A 26,701-nucleotide genomic window follows, 5' to 3' on the forward strand; every position below is an offset into this window, starting at 1 on the left:
AGCATCCAAATAAGAAATAAATCTTTACCTTGAATGACAGTAGACATTCTTAAGTTCTATAGTGTACTAGAATATCCAGTATTGCTTGATGTCAAAGGGACATTTTCGATAGATATTATGCATATGCACAGGAATACCTATGTGTACACAAATGCACATATGTGTGCATATACGTACACACATGAATACAAAACAAAAAATCACATACTCTGTTAGGAATGGTAAATATGTTTGGAAAATATGTACACACTCTAGAGGACAGGGTTATTCATAAAATATATGGCTGTAAAACCAAAAGTAAATAGGAATCATATAATCCAGAATACATCACTTTGATTTTAACCCACCTAGTATAACTTTATTATTATCTACAAATTTCATACCTTGTGTCATGAGTACTATGGAAAGAAGTTTTTTGTTTTGGTTTGGTTTGTTTCATATGACAATAGTTAAAAGCACAAACCTGTATAAACACAACATGCATCATCTTTGGTTATTGGTATACATCATAGAGAGATGTAATTTGTTCTAAACACATATAATTCTGCTGCTAGCAGGATGAGTCCTAAAGACATAGACTAAAGAAATAGTGAAGATAAAAAATAAAAAAAATAAATAAATAATGATTTTGTTACTGCTGCCAGAAAAATAAGTGATCCATCTACCAGATAAATACAATTAAAACAACAACAACAAAAAAAGTCACTGAGCAAAAAGTTCCAGGAATTTTTGAGGAAGTTTTAAATGCTACCAGTCACTTTATTTTCTCTTCTCTTCTGAATTTCTCCAAAATTAAATGATTTTCTATTATTCGAAAGAACAACTGCTCTCCTTTAACCTTTCCATAGAACCTTTTTGTCATAATAACATTCCAGCCCAAACAGCTCCCATGAGATGAAATCAATCAAAGCCATAAAAGAGGAATGTTTTTGTCATGCCAGGCCCTACTGCTCGTGGCTTACAGTTACAGAACTGACAGCAGCAGAACTGGATTGCACAGAACATCTGAAGAGATCTGGCCAGTTACTCTTAAATTATTCCTACCACAATCAACATACTTTTCAATTTGGATATTACACAGTTAAAACAAAACAAAACATACAGAAGAAAACTGTTAGCATCGTGATTGTGGTGTGACAGCAGGATAAAAACACAAAACCAACTTAAAAGCCCTTAAGCCCAGGCAGCCTTTCCCATACTGACTTGAGCTCAGAGTCTCCTTACTCAAACCTCCAAAATATTTGGCTGACAGCACCCTTGGGAAAGGGTCTGGGGGACAGGTAAGGAACTCATATCCATGGGCAAATAACCTGCTGTCAGCCTGCTTCCCCCTGCACTGCTCACTGATGGGTGCCTGGGTGGGAAGCAGCTGCACTACAGACTTTGGGGGCTGGGGGAAGGTTTGCGAATGTGAACGGATTCCCCATCGGTTGTTCCTTGGGGTTTTCATGACCCTGGAAAAAAAATCCACTTTTCATTAAAAGAGTCGTTTGAGGATGTTGTTGAAACTGATACTGCAGAAAGAGATGTTCCTGCGTGCTGCCTTCCTGCACTGTAATGGCTCTTGCATTAGGGACTGGAGAGGGGGGGAGCTGCTGTTGTCCATTTACTTTGGTAAAGATTGCTATTGAATGAAACCTTTTTAATGGGGTGCTTATGATCCCACTCTGCTAAGAGCTCAGGGCCTGTGTCAGAGTAGTCTTTCTCTCCACCTTGACAGCTATTAAGGGATCAATACAGGTAATCCCTCAGCTGGCGGTCAGCCCCGGCCAGCTGGGGGGCTGCCCTGGCCACCGCGGTGGCCACTTTGAGAGCCTGTGGGTCACTTGTGGGAAAGTGAAACCTCCCTGGGGAGTGCCTCAGCCCTGGCGGCCTGCCACCGCATCCCCATCCCCATCCCTACCACCACACCACACCAGTGCTCTCCAAACCACAGCCACTGCTTGCTGCAGCACTGGACAGGACTCCAATGACTTCACTCAGACTAAGCCAAAGGATCGGTCTGAACCTTCCTGTCTAGGGAGGAGGGTCTCCACAGCATGGTTTCACCTGAGGGATTATCCATGAATTGCATTTTTTTGGGCCAGTATATCCCAACAACTCATCCCTTTCCCTTTTATTGATAGACAGGGGACATATTCTTTGCTACTGAATTTCTATCAATGGTCAAGGTGTCTCCTACAAGCTCTGCTCAAGCCCCTGAAGCCAAAGGGGGAGAAATTAGATCATCTCACTGCTACTTTACAGGTTGCTAGTACCACAGTTGGTATGACCATGTGGTATTTTCATGCTAAGGCACGCAGCAGTACTCTTCACCAAATTGCTTGGCTAGCCAGAGGTTAGCCCCGTGAACTGAAGCTGAGTTTTGCACTGCTGCAATGCAGCCAGGCTGGGCTTCCAGGCAGCCACTACAGCACAAGCTGCCAAGTGCAGTGAGTGGCTGGGACTGAGACTGTAGGACAGGCATAGGTGCCCTAGTACTCTCCTACAGTGCTGCCCGGTACTTTCAGGTGCCAACACATTGAATAGATTGGCTTTTCAGAAAAGGCATTCACCTACAGAGGTCTGTCCTTTCTAAAGCTTTAGTCAAACACCCTGAAAATACAGACATAAGCGTTTCATGTGAGGTCAAAAAAGAAGGAAAGCAGAGAGCAAAGCCTGACACCCTACAGAATGTGCATTTAGAGACACTGTAAAGGGATACGTAGGTATGGGGAGAGAGGAAAAAAAGTGACAGTGATTGTGTCCATGAGTGTAAACCAGACCCCAGCACACCCTGTGTTGCCACATGTGAGGCTGGGGACCCTAGAATCACGGAATAGCTTGGGTTGGAAGGGACACTAAAGACCACCCAGTAACCCCTGCCATAGGCAGGGACACCTCCCATCAGACCAGGTTGCCCAAAGCCCCATCCAGCCTGGCCTTGAACACCTGCAGGGAAGGGGCATCCACAGTTTCTCTGGGCAGCCTGTGCCAGTGCCTCATCACCCTCTGAGTGACGATTTTCTTCCTTATATCTCCTCTAAATCTTCCCTCTTTTAGTTTAAAACCATTCCCCCTTGTTCTATCTCTACACCCCGTGACACAGAGTCCCTCCCCAGCTTTTGTGTAGGCCCCTTTTAGGCACTGTAGGCACTTCTTTAGGTACCCTGAGACACCTCTTCCTGGAGGATAGAGCTGCCAGTCAGAGCTTCCCTAGTGAATGACCTCCCCCATTTAATGGACTAACTGCTATTTGCTTGTGCCATTCTCGTCAGTGCACTGAGCAATGCACTGAGGCTGCTCCTCGCCTGCCCGGGCTGGGTAACCACCTCCCTCTTCCCGGCTCCCTCAGGGGGAGCAGCAGGAGAGGGGCAGGGGGATGGGGCTGAGGTGTTTGAACACTGGGGAGGTGCTGGGGGCAGCAGATGTCACTGGACAGGCCTTTGTTGCTTTGCACTTGCCAGCCTGAGCTGTGGGACCACCTTTTTGTTTTGGTCTCACCATTGTCATTCACCGGGCGGCTTTTCAGGAGTTATCCTCACACACGCTCATCTCTCTCCCACCAGCCCAACAAAATAGGCGAGATTGCCCTCATCCCCTGGTTTCTATTTAGATCACTTTCCGTTTAACATTTAAAAGACCACGAAAGTTAATGCAAAGCACTTAGAACCACCTTGTGTCTGATTCACCCCAATGACTCGCTTGCTGTCCCCCTTGGCGGGACCATTTAGCCAAGAGAAAGGGGAGGCAGGGTGCAGTGTCAGGCACAGCTCCTGCTCTCCTTTGCCTTGGCTCAGGGGGTGCTCCCTTCTTCAAACCAACCCTGTGCAAGCGGCTGTGTGCTGCATCTATCCTGGGCAGCTGCCAGGCAAAAAGCGCGCTGTGCACAGGCATACACGTATCCCCTCCCTCCTGCCTCCTCCTTCTTGTGCATGGGTATAAATACCTGAAATCCTGCCTGAGCCAGCCAGAGCTGTTTGTTCACCAGGCTGCTGGCAGCATTACCACCGAAGGTGCACGTAAATGTGTTTCTATCACTGAAATCCCTCGGGAGGAAAATATCAGCTCATGGGATGCCAACAGGACGCGTGTACAGAGGCATCCCCTAATCTAAATCTGATCTCTGAAACCCTGTCTGGCAAGAACATAAGTGTGTTTGCACCGACAGTCACTGCGTTTTCCTTGCAGAATACAGCTTCGATCCCACTGCTCGATGTTTCCCTGCAGGGCTGTGAAGTGTGCTGGCCAAGTGCACCCCTGCTGCCCCCAGCCCCGTGCCACCTGAGGGGAGCAGCAGGCACAGCTGGGGCTCTCTATTCAGACCAGGATGTTGTGGGACAGTTAAATGCTTTTTTTTTTTTTTTTATTGCTCCATCCAGATTAGTCATGTCGCTTCCAAGTGGGAGTGAACTCGGTCCAAAAGTGAATGGCCTCAGTTCTCATCATCTATGAGGGCGCTTATGGCCCGATCCATCAAGGCACTGGCTGTGTTTGGCTCCTGTCGCAGTCAGCTGCTACCCAGCAGGGAGGACTGTTAATTCCCAGTTTGATGCTGTAATGACTTACAAATAACATGGGAAACACCCTTTATCCGTTTCTTAGTACCTCAAATATACAACTCCAATGCACTAGGCAGAAACAGCTTGCACCCCATTCATGTATACCAGAGTCTCAAATGATTCCATGATTCTGTGAAATAATTTATTTTCATCCTTTCTGTGAATCTCAAAGTAATAGCCTCAATAATTAGAATAAAACATTTACACATACAAGTTTAATGTGCAAGACAACCACTACCTTCAGCCACAAGTACAAGTGAAACCCTTCACATGCTCCTTTACAGACAACTCATCACACAGTACTGTAGAAGAGTGCTAATATTTAAGGACAAGATATGTGGGGCTTCTTTATGCAGAAGAAAATGCGCACAGCTAAAAGCACTACAGAAGATGCACCACTTCATTAAATAACCCTCATTCACAAGAAACAACAAGATTACCTACATGTGAAGCTAACTGCATGTCGTGGCACTCCTAACCCATTCCTAGTCATAACTTGCTTCTTTACAAGCAAGCTGATGATTAAGCAGCTGATGATTTCACCAAATCCAGGATTATTTATGGGGCTGAACCAGCAACAGCTTCACACACAGAATTCACATTTCTGTTGGCTGGGGTTCTGTATGCATGGGAAAAAACACCTCCTTGTGGGCAGGCAGCTGCAATTAAGATTCAGGTCTGCAAGCTATACTTGCTTATTCATATGCTGCCCCAGTGCTGGGTCTTGATATTTTACTAACAAGTAAGTGGTTCTATATTTTTTTTCATATTTTCACCATGAAAATAATGAGGACAAAGAAACTTGAGGTACAATAAACCATGTAAAAATTAGTGCAAATCAATATTATATATATATATTTATAGATACAGTATCTGCAAGATATAATTAAATGTGCAAGTAACACTTTTTTTCTAGTTTTATACTGTATTTAAGGAGATATTAAAGTTGTTAGGCACAAAATACATTTTTATCTTCTGTACTTATGCTCAAAGTCCTCATTAATCCTAGCTGATCTAGGATATTAAAAGAGAACTTTATCATCCCAATGACATCAAACCATCTGCATTAATGAATCAGCTCCAGCAAGGGCTTCTATTACCCCTCCTGGATGCAACGAAATCCCAATGACACAGGAACCCCTCGCAGATGAAAACCCCTGCCCACCACACTGCTCATGCAGTGACAGATAGAGGCCTCTGCACCAGTCGTGACACTCCCTATACACCGTGGTCCATCAGCACAGACCTCCATGTGAGCTTTCACATTGCCAGGGAATGACACATTGTTAAAGATTCTTAATTATTATGGAAATCTTTTGTAAAAATTGGGGTCTAATCAGTTAGGATTTTACACCAAAGTTATTTCTTTTCATCTGGGTCGGTTTGTTGGTATGAAAGGACAGGATGTCTAACTTGGAATAGCAATTCCAAGTCTCCAAGTCAGAGTACAAAAGAAAACCAGTTTTAGGGTCCTAGATTAAATATTCATCCATAGCTAAGAGTAGCCTTTTTATAGAAAGCAAATGCCATTTTCATAAGCAAAGACTTCCTCTTTATGAAAAAGAAATCAATAGAAAGCCTGCACACATCAGTTCTGACCTGCTTGCATATTGCCTGGCCAGTGAGAAAAGGAGGGTGAGGTCTTCCAGCCTTCCCACAAATGAGAAGACATTCCCATGGTCTGGGGAGGGAATTTCACATGCAGAAATCTTTTGGAGTTGAGAAGTCTTGGGACTGTCCATCATACATACCATATCTTAAATTGAAGATTAGGGTAAAGTTTTCCCCCTTCCTAAATGGAGGTACCACAGAGTTGATTTAAAAACCTTTGTGCCTTGAGACTCAGACAGAAGAGCACATGGGTGGGATCATGTCAACTCCTGGCCTGTGCTGAGCTCAGTGCAAAGCCTCTCTGAGGCTGCTAGAGTGCTGGTGACCCACCTAGGAGCTCACTGGTGCTTGGGAACAGCTTCAGGTTTGGTCTTCCCCGCACCACTGCTGCAGCTAGGACAGGCTGAGGAAGGGTTGGTGTCACTGACCTGAAGTGGTGTCACTATCCCCAGAGCAATGTCACTGTCCTGGAGTTCCCTGTGGTCAGCTCACCTGGCTCTGTGGCCAAACAGATCTAAATAACCCTGCGCTGCTCCCACCACATTTGCATTTAATTAGGGAGTCATTAAGGAACTTCCATAATATGGGGAAATAGGCCCTACACCTGCTCATGTGCTGAAACAGACTAAATTGGCTTTGGTAAACACACTTGCTAAGTAAGTCCCTTACATGAGCTTTGGCATGGACAGCAGCAGGCAGTGCATAGACTGATGCATTAGAGGTATGGCAACGTCTATCACAGTGATATTCACACATAAAAGGTTCGTGGGAGGTGGCATTCACTCCTGGCTGTGAAAATGAGAGCGCAGGAAGGGGAGGAAGGGTTAGTGCATGTTGGAGTTCACCCCAGCGTGGAGCCAGGGTACCCAGTAAGATAAGCCAGTGCCCTGCACTTAGAGAGGAGCTTGGGACCCACATCGCGAGGGTAAATGTCACCTCCTGCGGTGTGCACACACCCAACACACATGCACATACACAAATACACACACGAAGCTGGTCCAGGACCCATCCACCTTTGACTAATGAGCAGCATGGCTCTTCATGTGGAAGTGGTAATCCTCCTGCTCGGGGAAGTGCTGGCCGCACAGCGAGCAAGTGCCGCCCTTGTCCCTGCTGTGCGTGCGCCGCATGTGGCTGTCGTGGGCGGCGTGCGAGGCGAAGGCTTTGCCGCAGTGCTTGCACTTGAAGGGCTTCTCTCCAGAGTGCTGGCGGATGTGCGTGCGCAGGATGCTGGAGGCTGTGAATGCCTGAAACACAGCAGGGTGGGGTGGGAAAGCAGGAGAATGTTTAGAGGGCTCTATTTTCTCATAGCCAATTCCCATTTTCAGGTAACCCAGAGCCTGTCAGAAGCACTGCAGAGCCTGAAAAGAAGTCCTCAGATAGCTGACATCATCAGGAAAAAGAAAAAAGAAAAAGAAAGAAATAAGAAAAGAAAAGAAAAGAAAAGAAAAGAAAAGAAAAGAAAAGAAAAGAAAAGAAAAGAAAAGGAGTAAAAAAGAAGCTCCCAGCAACAAGGAACCTGAACGAGTAACAGCGGTCACATCCAGCTATAAAGATATGGCTAAGTCCATGGAGTTAGACGAAGTTCAGAGAAAGATTTCTCACCACAGACACCAGTAAATATCTTCTACGTGTCGAAGGATGAGAAGTCAAGTCAATACTGTCCTAATTAGCTTTGCAGTTCCTTTGTATAGGGGAAAGATAATGCATTTTTTCCCTGCAGTGTTTATTTTCAAAGTTAAACCCTTTCATGCTCACATATACTGACTTGGAATTCAGCTGCCAGAATTCATTCATTTGATCCAGCATGCCTTTTCTGGGCTTTCCTCTCCAGCCCATTTCTCCCCCCTTGCTTCACTTTGCCCCCCTCAAAATTTTCTGCATTTGGGGAGAAAACCCTCTCCCTAAGACTTAAGCAGACATACGTTGCTAAATAGTCCTTATTTATTTATTTATTTATTTATTTATTTATTTATTTATTCCCCCGCCTCCCCCAATAGAGGCATTTCCAGGCCTTTTACTATTTGCAGACCACACAAAATCGCTGTGGCTACTACCCCTGCTACTGCCAGCAACATGAGAAAAAAATGCTACGCTATAAGCTGAAATGGTGTGCACTGGTGTAGCAGGCAGGCAAAGTTGTCACCCATAACCCACAGAGCCTCTTTAGTGCTGTTATGTTGTTGAACCATCACAAGTTTTCACAGCAAAGAGCAACATATCTCAGGTACCATATATCCTAGAGGGATCTGTTCACACAGCAACCTGTAAAGCTCTCCAATCTGTTTCTATGATCAGAAGATTAAAGGACTTCCTAAACTCTGCCTACGAGTGTTCAGGATGTCTAGGAAATATTAAAAAAGGAAAAAAAGAAACTTTTAAGGTTCCTTACTATAAGGCACTTCAGCTATGTATTAATCCTGCCATAAACAAGCCATTTCTCTCTACAAAATCAGGAGCACCTTACTGCACACTTTAGTGCTTCTGCATGGCATGGACACCAGGGCAGCACATAGCACACGGAGCCATCCCAGCACCCATCCAAAATCAGTATGCATATCTACTGTCTGCTCAGGATCAGCTGAATCATCCCTGGTGTGAGGAGCAGAAGCAGCTGAGAAAATTTTTAATCAGAGCTGTGTGGCTTTACTCAATTTCTTTTCGAAACGAAGCCTCTGTGCCCTGCTGCAGTACTATTCCTATAAATTGCCCTGTTACTTCAAGGTAAGCATGCACAAATTCATATTCTGAAGGTTCAGTTCTTGGGCCAAACCTGCCCACCACACTCCAGAAGCAGTGTCAGTAAGATCAAAAACTGTTTGGTGAAAACGGGGAATATTTTACCAGCTGAATGCCTAGGATGGAAACTGAAATATTCTTAAGTATTCCTAGACATTATTCTTGCAGCAGCTCTCTGAGCTGGTAATTAACAAAAATTCTGCATCAGAGGGAAAGCAGAAGCACAGAGACCTGACCCTGATTTTTCAGTCTCAACCATTTGTATGAATTAAAAGCATTTTTGTATAAAGAACATGATTCCAGAATTGGGACTTTCATAGAATCATTTTGGTTGGAAAAGACCCGTAAGATGATTAAGTCCAACCATCAACCTAGCACTACTGAGTCTGCTGCCAAATCATGTCCCTTAGTGCCATGCCTGTAAGGCTCTTAAATACCTCCAGGGCTGGCAACCACCACTTCCCTGGGCAGCCCGTCCCAATGCCTAACCACTTGTTCCATTACGAAATTCTTCCTGATGTCCAATCTAAGCCTCCCCTGGTGCAACTGGAGACCATTTCCGTCTGACACAACCCTCTCACTTCATCCCTTACTCCCACCACAACTCACAACTGCGCCTAAATATGCACCCGCTCATCTTGATAGCAACCGAAAGAGAAGACATTTCCTGATTTCTTAGATAGAAAAAGATGATGGAGCCTGACAAGAGACACCACCGGGCATGCTGCTGGGCACAGCAAACAGCAGACAGTGGGACAGGCTGGGACCCGGTGTGAACTGCGGAGTTGCCCGACCTTGTTGCAGTAGACGCATTTGTAGGGGCGCTCCCCAGAGTGAACCCTCATGTGTTTGTTCAGGCTGGAGGACTGAGAGAAGCTCTTCCCGCACACCGAGCACTGAAAAACAAGCAAGAAAGTTAAAAGGAAGCACACAACAGCACAGCTGTAAGGAACGGTTAGCTATGGGGATGACTGTGTATATTTTGCTATGTATATTCACATACAAACATATCAGTAATTTAAGGAGGAACAAATCTGAAATATAGTCAGAATTTTAATGTATTTTTAAGAAAGGATTCTTTTAAAAAAGGGAAATCATGCAAAATTTCAAAAGCTTTTTTGTGTGTATGGTTAAAATAGCTCCATTACAATTGTCTTTCTTCAGAACATTAACATACTAACCAATAATTAAAACCCCAAAATTTCTGTAAAATCCCCATTAATCTTAAAAATGTAATTAAAGCTTCAGTTGCTTTTTTTTTTTTTTTTTTTTTTTTTAACTCAACAAATAAGATAGACAAACTATTTCCCAGCAGATGCTTTACGGGGACCCCTTAGAATAATCATTCAGAAATGGCAGGTCAGTGGCAGCACTTAGCCTCCAGCTTGATCTTTCAGAAGTGCCTCTCCTTAGAGCAGTAAAACAAACAGCCCTTCTGATGGGATGAGCTGCTGCTGCCTCTGTCCGATGCTGCCAGCAGCAGAACAAAGCCCGGTTCTGAGGGCGCTGAAGCCAACTGAGAGACTTACATGGACTCTGGTGGAATTTGTACGAAACCATAAATAACTTCCTCTTACAAATGTTTTGAAAGACATGAGCATTCTTAAGTTGAAAATAAACTAAGCTATGACCAGTCTTAAAGGAATTTTTACTGATCGTTTTGTCCCTGCTTTTTAAGTTGATCTGTCCCCATTTAAATGCAATATCTATTCAGAACAAGTTTATCGTCCTGTTGTTCTAAAATAGTTCTTTCCTATGGGAAGGGAAAGGAAAAAATACATATTTCAAATCTCACATTTTCTATAATCATTATACCTCAAATTTAATAGAAACATATTTTAAACCTGCTACTAAATCCACATTCTGACATTATAATATTGCTAGTTTAGTTGCAAAACCTTTTCCTGAAAAATCCACTTTATTCCAAGATGTTCTATAAAATAGGTATTTGGAGGATTTTCAAGACTAATTTAACTGTGCCATTTCAGGCACTGTGACTTGCCCTTCCCAAGCCTCTAGGAAAGCTTAATTTTCCCTTCCCAGGGCTCCTGGAGGAAACCAGTGTTATGGAGAGTTGTTTGGAGGAGCTGAGGCAAGTATCTCAGCATGGACTTGCTTCTGTCAATTGAAAATCTGCTCCAAGGTGAGCGTGAAACTTTTAACTCCTGCTGTGTCCAACAGCCTCAGTCCTTCACAAGCAGAACTGCCAAGAGTGGGGGAAAAACAGCATCTTACCTCGGCCAAAAAACCTCCTTAATTACTCACCCCAGCAGATCTGGGAGCTGCGGACAGCCGGGAGCAGGCTCACCTTGTGAGGTCTGTGCTTCTCGTGAACGTGGAGAATATGGATCCTCAGCCTGTCCCTTTTTTCAAAAGATCGGCTACAAAGGTGGCAAGGAAATTTCCTGTCCCCCTGGTCCACACAGCGGGTGTACTTGAGGTGCTTGTCCCGGTAGTACTTGTAGGCGAAGACCTTCCCGCACCGCTCGCACTTGAAGCTCTCCCCGGCGTCTGAAGGGAGAGTGCCAGCACCCCGTTACACCGCAGCAAGGGGGATGAATTTCTAACCTGCTGCCTTTTCAGAGCTGGTGACCGACCGACAACTGTAAGCCCCCGGAAGGGTAATACTGCCAGAATGCTTTAAACATTATAATTAACAAAATGCAAGTTGCATCTCAAGCAAACTCAACGCTCCCCTTGCTCATCTATTTCCTTTCTAACGGAGGGGAGCAAACAAGAGCCCCGAGCCCAGTGAAATTATTTTGTTTAGCTACTGACTTCAGCAAAGACACGATTTCATCCTCGTCTCCCTAAGCAGCGAGAAGATTGTACAGAAAAGCAATGCAGACTCCTGCAACGCAAAAAGCTGCCTCCGCGGGGAAACATTGCCAGGTGCTTAGCGATACTGCCCGTCCCATCGCGCTTCCCGTCCCAAAAAGAATAATAAGTCTGCCCACCTCCTCTGTCGGTTTCAAAATGCTATCAAACAGAACCTTGTTTATTTGGTTTTCTTTTGTATTTTAAATTGTTCTTAACCGCTGAATTTAGGAACAATGCAGGAAATTTTTCAATCGTTTAACACATCCTTTTCTGCCTTTAATTAAAGGTAGCAAAGTAACTTAAACCTTGAAAAAAGCAAACAAAAACAAACCAAAAAACAGGGATCTACCAGCTATCAGGACCAGGAACCTTAAGAAAACACCTATAGAAATGTCCATGCCCTTTTCCATGCCAACTTGCCAAATGTCTCTCCCCTTCCCTGCTGCACCCAGCATCCTCCCACCCGCTCCAGCTTTGCTGTATTTGCACAAAATCTTTTCTCAATCCTAAGTTTTGCTTAGAAGAGCGTCACACTTTCTGCACATTACAAGTACACTTCTCCCCGAATAAGTACATTTGGTATTTCTTTTGCAAGGAATAGCAACATTATCGGATCGGAACGACTTCACCCTGCCGTTTACCAGGAGTGTTAATCGCGTGAAAATGTCAACAAGTTAAGAGTGCCCAATCGTAGCATTAAAACAGGACCCAACCAGGAATGCCCAAAAAAGCCCCTCTCCTCCAAAAATACTGTCCCCCTCAAAAGCAGGACTGCTGGGGAGCCAAGGGAAGCTCAGCCCCTCGCCCTTTGCTGCTCCCCAAAAGGCACCAGATGTTTTACAATCACACATACACACTTTTTGTTCCCAGGGGACACACAAATCGGGAGCAAGCTGCCGGGGCAGAAAGGGGTGCCTGCCTGCCTTTTGCTCCGAACTGGCAGCAACACTTGGTGCAAAGCCCCAGGCTTGTCGGTGCCCAGGGGAAGCTGCTGTTTTGGGATGCTGGAGGCTATGAGGGACCGGCACTGCCACCCCACAGCATCCCTGGGCGCTCGCCCTGCCACCACGGGGCCGGGGAGATGTTCAGAGCAAGAGGCAGGTGAAAAAGAAATAATAATAATAAAAAAAAAAAAAAAAACCAACAAAAAAGGCGATGCCAGCGGCCCTTTACCTCCCCCCCTAACGGGAGTCCGATGGTGGCCAGACACGGTCCATGGGAATAAAGGGCTGTGCCCCTCGAGGGGCTGCTCCCGGCTCACCTTCGGGGTGCGGCGGGGGTCTCATCCCCTCCGGCATGCCCTTCAGGCTGATGGGGATGCCCAGGAACTGCACGTAGCAGTCCCCGTACCACACCAGCAGCTCCTCCTTCGGCAAGATTTCCTTGCAGCTCTCGTAGAAGATCTGCCCCTGGCACTGGATCGCCGTCAAGTTCTGCTCCTCGGGGAACCTGGCGCAGTTCACCAGGGACATCCAGTTGCCAGAGGCGCCCTTGCCGTCTATGAAGTGGCTCAGCTGCCCGTACTCGAAGATCTGCAGGGCAGAGAGAAGCGGATCAGCTGCCAAGGGGCGCCCCGCTTGCTCCCACCCCACCACCCAGCCAGGGCCGAGGCTCCGGGCGGAGGGGGAGCCCCCAACCCCCCCCCCCCGCCCCCGGCTCTACCTCCCACATCAGCGAGTTGTCGTCGTAAGTCTTGATCTCGGTGGTGTTGACCACTTTGCCTTGGAAAGGGCCGAAGCGGACTCCTTTGGGGATGGGGTCCGTGCAGAAGACTCCGAGGTGGGCGAGGTCCCCGTAGGCCACCCGCAGCACCGCCAGCCCTGCGGGGTGGGGGGGACAGGCCGGGCTGAGAGGGACTGAGCCGCGGCGCGGCGAGGGGGGCTCGGGGGGGGCTTCCCCTACCTTCGGGCAGCTGCAGCGAGTCCCTGTCGGGCGGCGGCGGGGCCGACGAGGAGTGGGCAGCACCTGCGGAGAGCAGAGGGACCCCTTCTTCAGCGGCTCCTGCCCCCCGCCCCCCGCCCCTTCCCCTCCGAGGGGTCGGACGGTCCCCGCCGCCCAGCGGGGCCGCCCTTACCCGGGCTGCCGGGGGGCACCCTGAGCCCCGAGATGGCGTGCAGGCTGCCGGCCAGCTGGCTGCTGCGGAGCGCCCCGTACAGCACGGCGTTCAGCTCCTCCTCGGTGAAGCGGTAGCTGCGGCTCTGCCCCGCCGCCTCGCCGCCCCCCGGCGGCCGGGCTGCCCGGCGAGGGGTGCCCGGCCCCGGGGGGGACCCCTCCGAGGGGACCGAGGGGGCCGAAGGGGGCGGCGGTTTGGAGTAGGGGGGGTAGGGGAAGGCTGGGGATGGGCTCTCCGGGCAGCGCGGCCGGCTGGCTGAGGAAAGCGGGGATGCTGAAGGGGGGTAAGGGCGGCGAGGAGGGGAGCAGCCTGCCCAGAGGCTTGAGGGGCTCCAAGAAGTCGGGGGTCGCCTCGAAGTACTGCGCGGGGGGCAGGAAAGGCGGGTAGTAGGCGGCCAGCCCGGCGGGGCTCATCGCCAGAGCGTCTCCGGCCGTCGTGGGGCCCGGCTCGCCGGCCAGGGACAGCGCCATGCCGGAGGGGCTGCGGCTGCTGGGGGGTGGGGGTTCAGGGGGAGCCCCCCGGGTGCTGCGGGGCAGGGCCGGGAGCGGGATGGAGGCGAGGGAGCCGCCGCCCGGCGCCGTCGGGGCGAGGGGGCTGGCGGTCGCCGGCCCCCCGCGGCTATATGGGCCCGGGCAGGGGAGGGAGGGCGGGAGGGTGGGGGGCGGCCCGCCCCGGGGGTCGCGGAGCCCCGGGGGTGGGCGGGGGAGCCTGCCCCGACGGGCGCCCCCAGCCCGGGGAGGAGCCGCGGCTGCTCCGGCCGGCGCAGGGGGCGGAGGGGGGGACCCCCGGGCTGTCGGGCCCTCCTCTGCCCCCAGCCCCCCCGAGCTAGAGCCGTCGGACACGGTGGGGGCGATGCTGGCCTTGGTGCAGCCCAAAAAAGCCCCCCCCCGGTTCCCTCCCGGCCCCGAAGCCCCAGCGGTGTGCGGGAGTGGGTTTGGTGTGGGAGGTCAGGGAACACCTCCAAAAACGGGTCCCCCCTCCCCGGGAAGGTCCTCGCCTCATCCAGCCTGGGGGATGCTGCGTGGGCAGGCGTGGGGTGGTGCTGCAGAGCCTGGGGGGCTTGCAGCCACAGGTCTGGCTCAGAGCAAAGCAGCACGTTTAAATGCCGTTTGAGTGGTTATCGTGCGCAAAAATAAATAAGTAAATAAATAAATAAATAAAAACACCCCATAACTATGCATTCCTGGGTAAAACACTGCCTTCTTCCCGAAGAAGGGATTTGTCAGGAATCACCTGAAGCAGCCACTGGCACAGAGACCGTGGCAGTCACTGACTGTGCTAACAGAAGGTGAAGCCATCCTCCAAGTCCTAATTTCTTGTCTGGGTGAAATACTTTGAAATAGAGAGTTTGAGAAAGAATAACCAGCTTCCCAGGGGAACGAGGGTGTCCAGAGAGCAGGATCTTGGGCACCGTAGTTCTTACCTACCAAAAACGATGGTTCCTACCTACCAAAAATTTAGGTTCCTACCTACCAAAATTGTTGGTTTTGAAGCTCCCCTCAACTTTTCCTTTAGCACGTAAGCACTAAGCAAGCAAACACAACCACACAGCCCAGCTGAGGGGACCCAGCACTGCTCCATCCAGCTCCCAGGTCCTCTTCCACAGTCAGCCCAGCCCAGCTTTATCCCAGAACGTGAGCCTGAACACTGCCGTGCTTTGCATTAAATGCATGGGGCTAATTCTCTCACCTACGACCACATTCCCCATCCTAACTTTCCGTTTTGCAAGACAAAAGTAACCGAATACACCAGGGGCAGTCAATACGCACGCTAGGCTTAGGGAGGAGGTAAGAATGCAGCCTCCTGAAGCTTACTTGAGATAGCCTCTTAGCCTGATTTTTTTGTTGTCCATGTTTTCTACTTTCTCTCTGTTGTGCCAAACTTCTATTTATCAGGCAGAACTGATACTGTGTTGCTTTAGGGAGTAGTTTTGGGCAGGCAATTTATCCTGTTTTTATTGATGCAGCACCAGTGGTATAAAAGAAGTGCCGTAGTTAATCAGGTTTACAGGATGAAGCCTGTGAGCTCCGATGACAGAGAAAAAGTTTGATTTCCCTTAGAAACAGAGTGCTGCCAGGTATTGTGGACTCCCCTGGCTCCCCTGTACCCAGGTGTCACAGCATGGGAAGAAAATGGGCTTGGAGGGGAAGAAGGGGGTTTGCTTGCATCAGAGATTCATAGAAATGAAGACAAAGAAAATGTGAGAACTTTAAATTCTCATCATCAGTTGAATTGGTTTCTTTGCCCAATTTCTGCTCTTGTAGACCTGCCCAGAGAGAAATTAAAATATTTCTTTTTGTAGAAGCCTGGTGACACAGAGCACAGAAGGAGAGGGTTTGCACCACAGTTAGGGCAATTTTGCAGTTAATTGCTGGCGACTTCCATTCCCAAAGAGGGTAAATGAGGCTACCATGAGGCTGGGGCATCCTGTGCCCTGCTGGGAGCAGCTTCCACGGCTGCTGGCACTTAGCGTCTGGCTCGGAGGCACCTCATGGGTGTCCCCCAGACCCACCCAGAGCCTGCAGCTCCCTCCAGCCTCCCGCCTTCACCCAAGCATCAGAGTCAACAGCAGTGACCTGCCACCCATGTGTGTCTGCGGCATCTTTTTGGCTACTAAAGTGCTGCACAGGTTTTCATTTGGGATTGGTGTGGTCCAGAAAATATTCTCAGCAGGCTATCTATCTGCCTCCCTCCCCTTAAAGATGTGAGAGGTATTCCTTTTCCATGCTGATGCAGGGATGCATAGTAAAGACAAGCACCAAGGGACAGCCCTGCAGGCTTGCCTGCACAGCACTCAGCATAAGTGGCCTAACACAGAAGTGATTTCCTGGGACTGATTGAGAATTCTTTATAAAAAATGGCATCCCCAGCACTCTCGTTCCCCTCTCTGCTCCCCAGACGAGGACACAAGCTCTTTTGCACAAGTCCAAGTGCAGGGTGTTGCACCTGGGTCAGGGCAATCCCAGACATGAGCACAAACTGGGAGAAAAACTCATTGAGAGCAGCCCTGCAGAGAAGGCCTTGGGGGTTCTGGTGGACAAAAGGCTCAATGTGAGCCAGCAGTGCGTGCTTGCAGCCCAGAAGGCCAGCTGCATCCTGGGCTGCATCACCAGAGGGGTGGCCAGCAGGGCGAGGGAGGTGATTGTCCCCCTCTGCTCTGCCTTTGTGAGGCCCCACCTGGAGTGCTGCATCCAGGTCTGGGGCCCCCAGCACAAGAAGGATGTGGGGCTGTTAGGGCGGGTCCAGAGGAAGGCCACAAAGCTGATCAGAGGGCTGGAGCAGCTCTCCTATGAAGAAAAGCTGAGAGAGCTGGGGATGTTCAGCCTGGAGAAGAGAAGGCTCTGGGGAGAACTCATTATGGCCTTTCAATACTTAAAGAGAGGGACTCTTTATTCGGGTAGATAATGATAGGACAAGGGGGAATGGTTTTAAACTAAAAGAGAATAGATTTAGATTAGACATTAGGAAGAAATAATTCACTCAGAGAGTGGTGAGGCACTGGCACAAGTTACCCAGAGAAGCTGTGGATGCCCAGCCCTGGAGGTGTTCAAGGCCAGCCTGGATGGGACTTTGGGCAACCTGGTCTGGTGGGAGGTGTCCCTGCCCATGGCAGAGGGGTTGAAATTAGATGATATTTAAGTTCCCTTCCAACCGAAGCCATTCTGTGATTCTATGATTCCACTGCTCTTACTCCCACTCGACCTCTTTTTTACTCCAGACTTGAGGTGCTGTGCCTCCCACACAGGTTACACCTGCAAGCAGACCCCCAACCCTCCAAATGCCACAGCATCCCAGACAGCACCCACCTGCAGTTCTGCAGCAGCCCCCAGCACCCAGCTTGGTACCAGTGGGCTCCCTGTGCCCCAGTGCTTATACTGACAACCGCTGCAGCATGGAAGCGGCTTGGTGCCATATCACCTATTTCTTATCTCACCCACTCTCCTGCTTCACTGGGCTATGTGCCAGAAAGAACACCTTGTGTCACCTGTGATTCAGACCACTAGCTATGTTAGCTATGGCTTCCTGCAGGTGGAAAAGGCTGCTTATTTCTGCTCCTGGAGGCAAAGAGGGAAGAGAAGGATACTGCAGGGATATGCTTATCGTGATGCCTTCTGATGTCGAATAATGGGAACTGCAATTTAGATCAGGTCAGAGCAGCAGCAGTGTCTCGCTATAGTTAGAGGAGCGGACACAGAGCAGCAAAGTGACAGCCTCTGCTGATGTGAACTGCAGCCCTGCAAAGTGCATGCAGGGTTTGTATACACTTGGAGACGCTATGCCAAAGACAGCTAGCAGGATGTGAGTCGTGGGTACCTGCTACATGCATGCGGCCAGGCAGCCACTCGAGGCTGGTCTGAATTCTGCTTTCTTCAGCGCAAGAACTAATTCACCTTGCGGGTTACACCATGGCTATTGCTTCAGAAGACAGGGTGAGGCTGCAGACAAGATCCCCTGGACAGATCAAGACTCTGGACAGAGTGTTTCTTGACTTCCACACTCCCCCATTTGAGATCTTCTGTCTCACCATTAATTTTTAATCCAAGGATGTGGCAGAAGGACCCTAGTGCCTGACTGAACACAGATCACAGCTATACCTTCATCCACTCTTGCCCCTTGTGTTTTACTTGATGATGATTTTGGCATGTTTTAGTAATTCTTTACTGGCTTCAGCAACTGAGCAGTAATTAATTTATCATAGCAAGCCTCCCTAACTCTTCATTGGGTCTAATTCCAATTCTAAGGGCATTTGTTTTACTTCATTGATAGTTATTCTTTCAATTCCAGTTTCTAACTTCTTAAAGCTTAAACAGCACAAAAGCAATTTTACTATTATATAGACAACTACCTTAATTATTAAGAAAATAATAACCCTTTTTACTGTTGGCTTAAAATATTTCTACACCATCCTCCAATGTTTGGTAACCTACTCCACCAATTAAAAGGCTTTTTTTTTTTTTTTCCCCCCTCTCCAGCTGCCTTATGTAAACTGTGTAGTTGGTTTTATATTTGATTTACATCTTTCTCTGTCCTTATAGTTGCATTACAGCTCAATTCTCTATAAATTGAGCCCCACAAGTTGATGGCTGTCGAAAGGGTGTCCTAATGATATGAAGATTCATGAATTAGAGCAGTACTTTACTTCCAGGCATGTATCTATTGCACTGAATCTCTGACCAATAAATAAATAATAAATTGAGCCTCTTCCTGGTCAAGCTATAATTAATTAATTAATTAATTAAAATTAATTAAAATTAATTAAATCATTTAATTAAAAATGTATGTAAGTTATACAAACCCTAAATTTGTGTGGACTATTAAAAAAAAAAAGGAAATCACACATTAATGTGCTTTAACTTTCCATCTGCAGTATTAGCTGTATCTCCAGATATAGCAGCATTTTAATGACGCAGGCTCTAGCTTGGTGACTTACCCAAAGCCCTTGCCCTCATCCCATTCCAAAATAACGTTGAGAACAAACAACTGAAAAATACACACTGAAGAAAAATTTAGAGCAAGTCAATTCTGTTGTATAGCTTCAGTCATCCCCCTCTTGCTGGTACAGGTCACTGAATGGCCAGATGAGGAAGGCAGGTGTATCTGTTTCTCTCTCTGCTGTGCTCTCCGATCCATTTTTTCCTGTAATTTTCAGGGAGCAGAGTAAATTACTCCAGCCAGGTTCACTGCAGGTGCTCCCTTCCTCCTTGGGAACTGTGGTGCAATTAGTGTGCAGTGATGAAGTACACTATAGACTGAAACCAGGGTGGGAGAAGTTTTTTGAGCAATGGTGGAGTGTCCCTGGCTTCTCCTTTACTGTCTTCTCAGGATATTGCCCATTGAGAAATCCACAGGCATGACTCTGAATAACCAACCCCACCCATGGTTAGGGGCTGTCTCCATTCCAGTTGTTTGACTTCACCTTCTTCATCTTTAAATATCTCAGTCAGTGGTGGTTGGGTCGTTAATCTAAAGTATGTTCTGTACGAAGTTATGGTTTGGTTATAACCGTCTGTCCCAAGGACCACCATTCATACAGGTTCATTCATACCATAATTCCAACCCTGACCTTTCCTGACTTAGCTCTCCCATAAGGACTTTATCAAATTGTGATCACTCTTCCCTCTTTTAGCCAACAGTTGGTCTCTGGACTGACCTTTATCAGAAGCTGGCATCCAGTAGTCCACACACACCACAGGAGCCCTTGGACAAAGCCCCAGTAGGAACTTCAAATGGTCCCATACCTTTCTGAGCAGCACCAAGGGGATGCGGCAGGGAGCAGCCTGTGGTCCTGCCAGGTAGAGCAGGATGAGATGCAAGAATCATAGTTACCTAGATAAGGATCTCCAAAAGGCAATATAACTTCTTTTTTTTGTCATTATGCTAGGATAGAGTAACTTGCGAGGCTCTTGTTATACATTATACCATACATTTAAACTGATACCAGGAATTATAGCTAAAAGTTTTGCCATAATCCTAATTTCTTTTCAATGTTAATAAGTTATAAGGGTTAATCATGTCTATCTTTACAAAGGCAAAGTTCTAATAGGAAACATTTTTTCTCTTCCTATTCACAAGTGTTTTCTCTAGCACTTGTTTCTGATCTCTCTTTGGGAAGAAACATCCTCTTTCGTTGCTTTCCTTAGTGTGTCAATGTGCTTGTCATGTCCAGGGATCGCCATCGTTTTGCTGAAGCCAAACCAAGAGAATTGCAGGATAGGCCCTGTTATTTTGTTGGAATGGTGAAAGCATGACAGTATTTGGAGGTCTTGAAAATAACAAATTAGTTTCTAAATTTTTTTATGTACGTAGCTTGTCTCAGTCATTTCCTAGAGAACAGCAGATCATTTTTGTCAACAGCCATTCCTGTAGCTGCTTTTATACTTTTTAAAACAACCAATCATACATTTCTAACTGTCTTAAATTAACCTTGTGGCAGAACAAGGGGAACTAGCTTTTACCAGTACTCAGTCCTACTTTGTGTCGTTCAAGATTTGCCTTGGCTGAAACCACCATGGAAGATACCCACTTAGTGCTGTGATATAAAAAAGTACTCATCATGCACGGTTTTCACATTAAGCTACATGATAAACATTTTCAACAAATACAGAACTATAAAGAAGAGAAGAGAAGAAGAGAAGAGGGAAGAGAGAAGAGAAGAGAGAAGAGAAGGAGAAGAGGAAGAGAAAGAGAAGAGAAGAGAAGAGAGAGAGAAGAAAAAAAAAAAAAAGAGAAGGAGAGAAGAGAAGAGAGAGAGAAGAGAAGAGAGAGAGAAGAGAAGAGAGAGAGAAGAGAAGAGAGAGAGAAGAGAAGAGAGAGAGAAGAGAAGAGAGAGAGAAGAGAAGAGAGAGAAGAGAGAGAGAAGAGAAGAGAAGAGAGAAAAAAGAAAAGATTTCTGACTTACAACTAGTTGGAATATAACATTAAATAGAGAAAGCTTCCTGTCTTTTTAAAAACAGCAGATATTCATCTATCCTCTAGTACTTTTGCATTACTTCCTACACACTTATATGAATAAAAGAAGACACAACAGAAACACGTTGAAATCTCTAAAGCCATGTAAAACCCGAAGGCATTAAAATTTATTAAATGATGCAATAACAACAGAATTCTTTATTTACAATAGCATTATTTAACATCAAATAAGCAAATAGCATCAGCAAAGCAATATTAACTTGCATAAATGTATTTAAAATTTCTCTGAATATATCTACCTTTGCATAAACTGCTCACACTAGAAATACAAACATCAATGCAGGTGAACAAAGTGATGTTCAGAGTCAACTCCATTTTGAAAATAAATCACAACCTGAAACACTGTAAGCTTTCTCCTGAAGAACCATAGTTTATATATTGCTTAATTTTACCCTTGTATAATCTTTTCATATACACACATCTCAGATGCAACTTCATGATGAACTGTACAAATAAAACCCACAAATGACATAAAGGGAAAAATTAAATGACAGTAAATGTTTGAAGAAACGTGTCCATCATCTCTACTGAACAACATAAAGATTAAGTGATGATGCACTTATTCCAAAATTGTACACAATTCACTATACAAATATAATACATCAGACAGCTATGTAGGAATATACAAGACTTAAAAACAGATCTAAGGCATTATGCTAGATTTTAGCATTTTGAGGTTCTTGCACATAGCTTTTACCTGTAGTAAGAAACTTAAAAGATTTTGTTTTAGTCTACAAAGAAACACCAGGGAGAAAATTCTAATTAAAATCAAAGCCACTACAGTAAATTTTCTTTTGTGCAGAGAATGCTTTTGCTCTTAGGCAGCATACTACCATACAAATACTAGAAAACTTTTAAATTCACACCAACAATTAATGGCTTAAGTTGCATTTCAAAACTGATTGTGTATCTTTGGGTTCTGCAAGTGGAGCTGTGCCACCCATTTCATCTGTTAAGCCCATATGAATTTCATTTTTAAACAAAGATTAAAAAATGTATTGTATAAACTGCAAAAACATTGCTTTTAATTAATACAGGCCCAAAAGGATACCGGTGTGGGACAATATTTTAAAGATTGAGTACAAATTAATTCATTGTAGCAAAACAGCTCACTTCACTTTTTCAACTTACCACATTACATGAACACTTAACAAGGTCATATGACCATGTATATATGCTTATTTTTCACATTATGCGCCTTTCACATTTAGTAATGTAAGTAGAACACTGATTACTTGTTCTGTTAAACATAATCCGAGTACTTTCTCCGACAAATTTACTGTATACAGGATGAAAAATACTGATAATGAAGGGAATTGATTTGGCTTTTTGTTTCTATAGTGATCAATATGATCAGAAGATTCCTTCACTCACATTTCTTTTTCGTTAGTCAGACGACAACTGAAGTCACAATGAACCTAAACTGAGCCAAAGTGATAGGTACAATCTCCTTTCTTCCAAAATGGCAATGGATGATGGAATATCATAATCACTGTGGATGGTAAGGGTTTGCAGGTCTGTCATGAACCAGGACAAATTTAGACTTGTCCACTGTGAAAAAGAATAATCTATTTGAAGAGGTTATGGTCAAGAACAGAAAAAGAAAATTATACAAACAGAATTATTTTAAAACTCATTTACAATTTGCGTTGCATGAAGCTAATTCCTTCAAATTTATACACTTCTTATATAAATAATTTTTTGTCAGATATATAACACAAGTTTAATGCAAATGTCATTGTAATAATGAGGCTGTGGAGCCCAGGGCTGATAGCTTTTTTTTTGTTTTCCATCAGCACATAAAAGGATGGCTCAGCTGACTAAATAGTCTTTCTGAGTTCGATAGCAAAACAGTGATGGCTGAAAAGTGTTGTTTCCCCAGAATTGTGGCTCTGCCCTCCTTAGAAACCAACAGCACTGTGCATTTCCTTAACTTTCATCAAGGAAATAGATGCCTTTCACAGAAACAACTTATTTCATACCACCTTTATCATATTTCCCCCAGCCTTAATATAGAATAATTGGTATTTTCACTCCCACCTGAAAAATAAAACAAATTAAATGGCAACAGAACAAACCTTACACTCCCAAAGGCATGGCTGACGAGACATTATAAAATGCATTGCATTTTACATGACATCAAAAAATTTGTGTTCAGGTTAGAAAGTTTCTGAATTAGGGGTTAGAGGAAAGAAAACAGAGGTCAAAAACATCAATTTCTTAATATTTCAAGTCCTCAGAAACTGATGTCTACTTAGTAAAAGATTATTCCAACCACAGTGGGCAAGAAAAAAAACACACCCTAACAGTGGCCTGCTTAGTAACAGTTAGTTTTTCTAAGACTTGTTACGAAAGAATATAAACATACAAAAATCAAGAATTGGTTCCTACAGTGGCTGCATATAATATATGTTAGATAAATGACATTATGAGCAGAATCACAAGGTTTAGAAAATGAGAAGTCTCAAGCCTACAAATTAGGTCTAATCAAGGCATTGTGATCCTTTACAAAACACTTTTCCAGGAGACACACACGGCTAAGAAGATATCTAATTTAATACTGAAGTACCTCATTTGGAATCAACTTCACAACATGTATATCTCACAAAAATTATACAAGTAAAACACTTAAGTTTTCAACTTAAATTATTGCTTGTTTACATATAAACTGGATTTTATGTACCTTACAAAACGTCCTTATAGTCCACACTGCTTTAAAATAATCAGAAACACACGATAGTGGTGAAGTCTGTAGTGATATCTGCTATTGGTATTACATGAATCGTTATTCTCCCAGCTAAGGGGATGGGAACCAGTAATTATCATGCCTTAAAACAGGTATCTTCAGCTCTTTGATATTATGCACCAATTCTGCCACTACCATAATCCGTACATGCATTACCATTGAACATTGCTGTTCAGCAACCGTAACTTGATGTCCAGACTGCTGGAAACACACCTAGGGAAATAAAGGGGTAACATGTTTTTTTATTCTGTTAGAAGAGGAAGATGACAGAAGGAGAGCCAGATAAAAAACAGGATTAACTGACTGTTAGGAATTAAATTAAATAAGAACGTAACAAACTTGATTTTTTTTTTTTTTTGGATTCATGACTTTGCATTATAAATGTTACCAAAAGAAAAACAAAAAACAAAAATCAAAACCACCAACCAAAGCACCCCTTATAAACAGGGAAACTATCCTCTCAGGGGATAGTTCTCATCTCTTTTACAATGTTAATCCCATTCAAAATTGGTCTGTGTAGTTTTCTACATCGGTTCATCTTCTCTGACTTGCTGGAGTGGAACGGGCTCGTTAGAGGTCTACGTGTACCAGACGCCGCTTCTAAACCCTCCTCACGCATACTCGTCGCCCCAAAATGCAGGCCTTAGTCTAAAACACCAGTTTTCAGACGGAACTGAATCCTTTGCACCAGACTGAGTAGTAAGCCAGGGAAAACAAAGCCAAAAACCAAGGTCTAGAACTAAACAGAAACAGAACAAGAGCATGGTTGTTTTTTTTTTTTTCTCCTTAAATACATACATTTAAATACATTCAATCTGACATGGTTTATGAAAATTGCCTGTCAACATTTACTTCGCAGGAGAGATCTAAGTTGCACTAAGGTGAATGCAGTGAACAGACTGAGCAAGTGTCTGTACGCTAGCTTCAGACTGTCGAAGAAGAAAGAGGCTGCTCCTCCGGCGACGACCGCCCGAGGCCCCGTGGCGAGGCAGGGCTGCGGCCCACCGGCAGCGGGGAGCCAGGATGGCGGCTTCGCTGGGTCACGACAAACGGATGCAGCTCTTCCAACCGGGAAGGGGTGGGGGCCGTACGCCCGGTCAGCTGAAGAAAGGAGCAACCACTGCACCCTCAGGGTCAGCAATATTTCTGCCAAAAACGGAGAGTGGAGAAAGGTGAGTGAGTTCTTCCCTCCTGGTTAGTGAAGAAACAGGTGAAGGAGAGCTGGGTGCTGTTCTGCGGCACACAACCTCCCTCCACAACATGCAGGACAGGCTGCAACATGGACACTTCTCTTCACCATCGCTTAATTTCTTATTTCTTTCCATTTTTTGCAGATACTGTAACAACCCAGGGCCATCTACCACTTGTAGACTCTAGGTAAAGGCACAGCAATTCGGTTTTAGAGAAGTCTCATACCTGGCGTGTCTACAAAATTTCTCTGTGTTACTGCTGTACACTCTCAAAGGAAACAACTGTCTTGCTTCACTTTCCCCTCCAAAAAACATAAAAAAAAAAGGGAATAAGGAAGTTAAAAAAAACAAACCTTCAATTACCAATCCCTAGGGATGCTCTTTACTTCACATTTATTACAGTGTCCTTACACAAATAGAGTTTAAGCTGTTTTCAGTTGAGTTGATTATCTTGTACTTTCTTATTTAAAAATAAAAATAAAAATAAAGCCTCAGGATGTGGTTTTCACAGTTGTTTTAAGACTGTTTCTTCCAGTGACTGCAGTCTGTGCCTCTCTGCAAACTCCTGCTCCCATGTGGCTTTGTGGTCAGTCAGGTCAGAGAGCCAATCCAACTGGAAACCACTTCTTTTCTCCCTAGAGGCTGTTTTTGACTTGTATTCAGAGGCTCCTGCTGTGTAGGAGGATAGACTCACTGCACTGGCAGCTTCCTCACCACTCCATGTGCATGCCACTAGCCCAATCTTCTGGAAGGTGTCCAGGCAATCCTTTGGACTTTACCACCTTTTTCTTTGCAATCACAGAAAGGCTAGAAATGCGCCTTCACTGTCAAATTAAGCCACTGTTGGAAAACATCCCACCATTCAGGAAAGCAAGGTGCTAGGTTTTGTACATTTACTCCTCCCAGCCTGGCTGGAGCAGCCGGAGCTCTCTGGGGTGGCCAGTCCTGAGCCCGATCTGCCAGCTTACGCATGAGTCCTGCTCCCGCTCCTCCTGACTTCATCAGGGGACACAGACACCACACTTCCTCCTCTCAAACCCTGATTAATGTGAATGAGCCAAACTTTGGCTCCTCTTTTTGATATGTTGAGAGGCAGTTTGGGACCCTGCTAGTGCTTTCTGATCACAAAGTGCAGAACAGAAGAGAAAAATCAAAATTATTTCCAGAGTGCACATTGAGCAAATATCTCTACAGAGATTCTAAATAAATGCTTCCACTATACAGTGATCTGAATAAAACTTGCGCTCTCTAAATTTTTTAAAGGTCTATTTTGTAGGTGATAAGATATATAAAAGGAAGGAATAATACAAAGAAGGCACAAATGTACCTCTAGGAAAAACTTTTTTTCCTTTTTATTTAGATATAACAAAAACAAAGAGGACTTAAAATAATTTTGTCAAATTATTATTTCCAGGTGGATAAAGAATAGAGGAAAAATTGCTCAGAAACACTTCCATGACTGATTTATGTA

The 26,701-nt window shown here is 45.5% G+C and overlaps 2 protein-coding genes across 9 annotated transcripts in view; both read right to left on the bottom strand.

Moving 5' to 3' along the window:
* Positions 1–6,620: 6,620 nt before the first annotated feature.
* On the bottom strand, positions 6,621–14,294 carry PRDM14 (PR/SET domain 14). Its single transcript, XM_040547775.1, has 8 exons — positions 14,138–14,294; positions 13,786–14,079; positions 13,614–13,676; positions 13,374–13,531; positions 12,973–13,243; positions 11,200–11,402; positions 9,686–9,787; positions 6,621–7,399 (listed from the first exon to the last, which is right to left on the bottom strand). The coding sequence occupies exons 1-8, from the start codon at positions 14,292–14,294 to the stop codon at positions 7,172–7,174; spliced, it is 1,476 nt and encodes a 491-aa protein (XP_040403709.1). The 3' UTR covers positions 6,621–7,171.
* Positions 14,295–21,369: 7,075 nt separating this feature from the next.
* Positions 21,370–26,701, bottom strand: part of NCOA2 (nuclear receptor coactivator 2) — a 201,814-nt gene continuing 196,482 nt past the window's right edge. For all 8 annotated transcript variants that reach the window (XM_040545930.1, XM_040545929.1, XM_040545926.1 and 5 more), the window contains one exon: positions 21,370–25,186. In XM_040545930.1, the coding sequence (XP_040401864.1) occupies positions 25,175–25,186 (12 nt within the window). In that variant the 3' untranslated portion in view covers positions 21,370–25,174. The remainder of the gene's footprint in view (positions 25,187–26,701) is intronic.

The sequence above is a fragment of the Cygnus olor genome, chromosome 2, assembly GCF_009769625.2.
Source record: "Cygnus olor isolate bCygOlo1 chromosome 2, bCygOlo1.pri.v2, whole genome shotgun sequence".
NCBI lineage: Eukaryota > Metazoa > Chordata > Aves > Anseriformes > Anatidae > Cygnus > Cygnus olor.

Excerpts from the sequence above, each read along its gene's own strand:
- PRDM14 (XM_040547775.1), bottom strand. The coding sequence starts at position 14,294 with ATGGCGCTGTCCCTGGCCGGCGAGCCGGGCCCCACGACGGCCGGAGAC. Across the intron at positions 13,677-13,785 it reads GGTGCCCCCCGGCAGCCCGG|GTGCTGCCCACTCCTCGTCG; the intron begins GTAAGGGCGGCC and ends TGCTCTCCGCAG. Across the intron at positions 13,532-13,613 it reads CTCGCTGCAGCTGCCCGAAG|GGCTGGCGGTGCTGCGGGTG; the intron begins GTAGGGGAAGCC and ends CCCACCCCGCAG.